The sequence below is a fragment of the Rosa rugosa genome, chromosome 2 (genome assembly GCF_958449725.1).
Source record: "Rosa rugosa chromosome 2, drRosRugo1.1, whole genome shotgun sequence".
Classification (NCBI taxonomy): domain Eukaryota; kingdom Viridiplantae; phylum Streptophyta; class Magnoliopsida; order Rosales; family Rosaceae; genus Rosa; species Rosa rugosa.
This window is the reverse complement of record NC_084821.1, coordinates 61,592,099-61,593,793: the sequence shown is the minus strand read 5'-3', so window position 1 is coordinate 61,593,793 and position 1,695 is coordinate 61,592,099. Positions and strand designations below refer to the sequence as shown.

General features: G+C 39.1%; 1 protein-coding gene across 1 annotated transcript; it reads right to left on the bottom strand.

The window, feature by feature from the left end:
• Window positions 1-446: 446 nt before the first annotated feature.
• Window positions 447-1,695, bottom strand: LOC133728724 (uncharacterized). The gene is made up of 3 exons (XM_062156154.1): window positions 1,026-1,695; window positions 860-885; window positions 447-667 (listed from the first exon to the last, which is right to left on the bottom strand). The coding sequence occupies exons 1-3, from the start codon at window positions 1,273-1,275 to the stop codon at window positions 593-595; spliced, it is 351 nt and encodes a 116-aa protein (XP_062012138.1). The 5' UTR covers window positions 1,276-1,695; the 3' UTR covers window positions 447-592.

Genomic DNA, 1,695 nt, shown 5'->3' with positions numbered 1-1,695 from the left:
AAAGCCGGATTGGTCTCTAACCAATCAAAACGTGCATGGCTGCCTCCCTTCTTGGGTTGATTAGGCTTAATTAATCAAGTGATTAATTAAGCAATTAATCACTTAATTAATTAACCTAATTAATTAACATGCAATTCTTTTGTAAACTTCTCAATTCTTTCTGTTTCTTCTCACTCTTCTCCATGCACTTCCGCATGTATTATCGGAGGCAATTAGATCCCGCTCTCATGATGGCATTGACTACGGCTGACCCGAGTCGGCTATTTCGTCTTTTTGTCGGAAATCTCCATTTTGCTCAATTTTCCACCGTTTTCTCTCGATTTCCGCAACTCTGCTTATTTTCTACAAAATAAATAAAAGTTGGATTAATTACATTATAATTGGCTCAAGGATTAACTTATTTCTAGTGTTTTAGATACAATTACATGCATAGAAATGCGTGTAATCAATAGGCACAGAGTCACAAGGGCCTTCAACAACCTAAGAACAAATAGGCAGTTATCCTCATCAAACCATTCAATAAACAAATAGGAACATATAAAAGAGCCTGAACAAAGACAAAATACTATAATTTTTACAACCCTAGCATAACTTATAGGTTTCTCACCCAACTTCCATTGTCAGGCTGATTCCACTTCTTGCATATGCCACAAACATGTTTTGTCAACTGCAACAAACAAAAAAAATAATAATATCGTCAAGTCTAATTTATCATTGCCTATCGTCAAGTCTAATTTATCACTGATCATCTATAATCCATCTTCAAACTTCACAAAACTCAACACAAAGGATCATTGTGTTTCATGCTGCAAGTAAACCAACCGAGACCGAAACCAAAATCCAAGTCTAGTTACATCACCTTAGTTTGAAGCATATAGACAGACACTGCATCACAAACTCAAAAACATTAATCAAGATTTTCACCAACTATACATATATAAGTAGATACATGTACAGATATACGGTATACACATATATAAGAATAATGACTATACAAATTTGAAAGGAGAAGAGTGGGTACTGACTCTCTTGGTCCAATTCAATGGCCTTGTACTGGACTCCCAATTTTAGAACGAAGAGCTGCTTCACGCAAACACAGTGAGGACAAAGCTTGTTGCTGCGAAACAAAATCTTATTGTCAAATTTCCAAATTGGTTCAAAACGATCAACAATTCTATATATATAGACACACATAAGAAGATGAAGAGGTAGAGAGAACCTGAAGATGACTACCGGATTGGACGAGACGAGCTCCTTCACCTTGCCCAAAGCCATTTCGAAAACGACGACTCTTTCGATTTCGAAACCCTAAATCCCCAAATCGCTCCCGATTCTGTGATCTCTGCTGGGTGTAGATCCGGACTCGCAGTCGGAAGCATGTGGTGCTGACTTTTGATATCGTTGGATGACGCAGCCTGGGTCAACTAATTGGAGGCCGAAGAGTCCATTGGTAGTGGCGATGTCGCCGGATGATGCTCGGAGGTAGAAGATAGAGAATTGAGAAACCAGATCTACTTTCTCTCTCTTCGTACTGTCTTCTCTCATCTCTACGCTTCAATTTCTATTTCCTTGAAGAACTTGACTTGACCCGGCTTTGGTTGTTGGTTTGTAGACCGATATGGAAGACCAACGAGGGTGGAAGAGCATCGAAGAAGAGGTGCTGCTAGGTTTGGGTCTGGGAGATGGAAAAATGAG

Bases quoted from the DNA above. Each gene is read 5' to 3' on its own strand.
- LOC133728724 (XM_062156154.1), bottom strand. From the start codon at position 1,275: ATGGCTTTGGGCAAGGTGAAGGAGCTCGTCTCGTCCAATCCGGTAGTC. The intron at 886-1,025 runs GTCAGTACCCAC...TTTGTGATGCAG, and splicing joins CATTGAATTGGACCAAGAGA to TGTCTGTCTATATGCTTCAA. The intron at 668-859 runs GTGATGTAACTA...TGTTTGTTGCAG, and splicing joins TCTATATGCTTCAAACTAAG to TTGACAAAACATGTTTGTGG.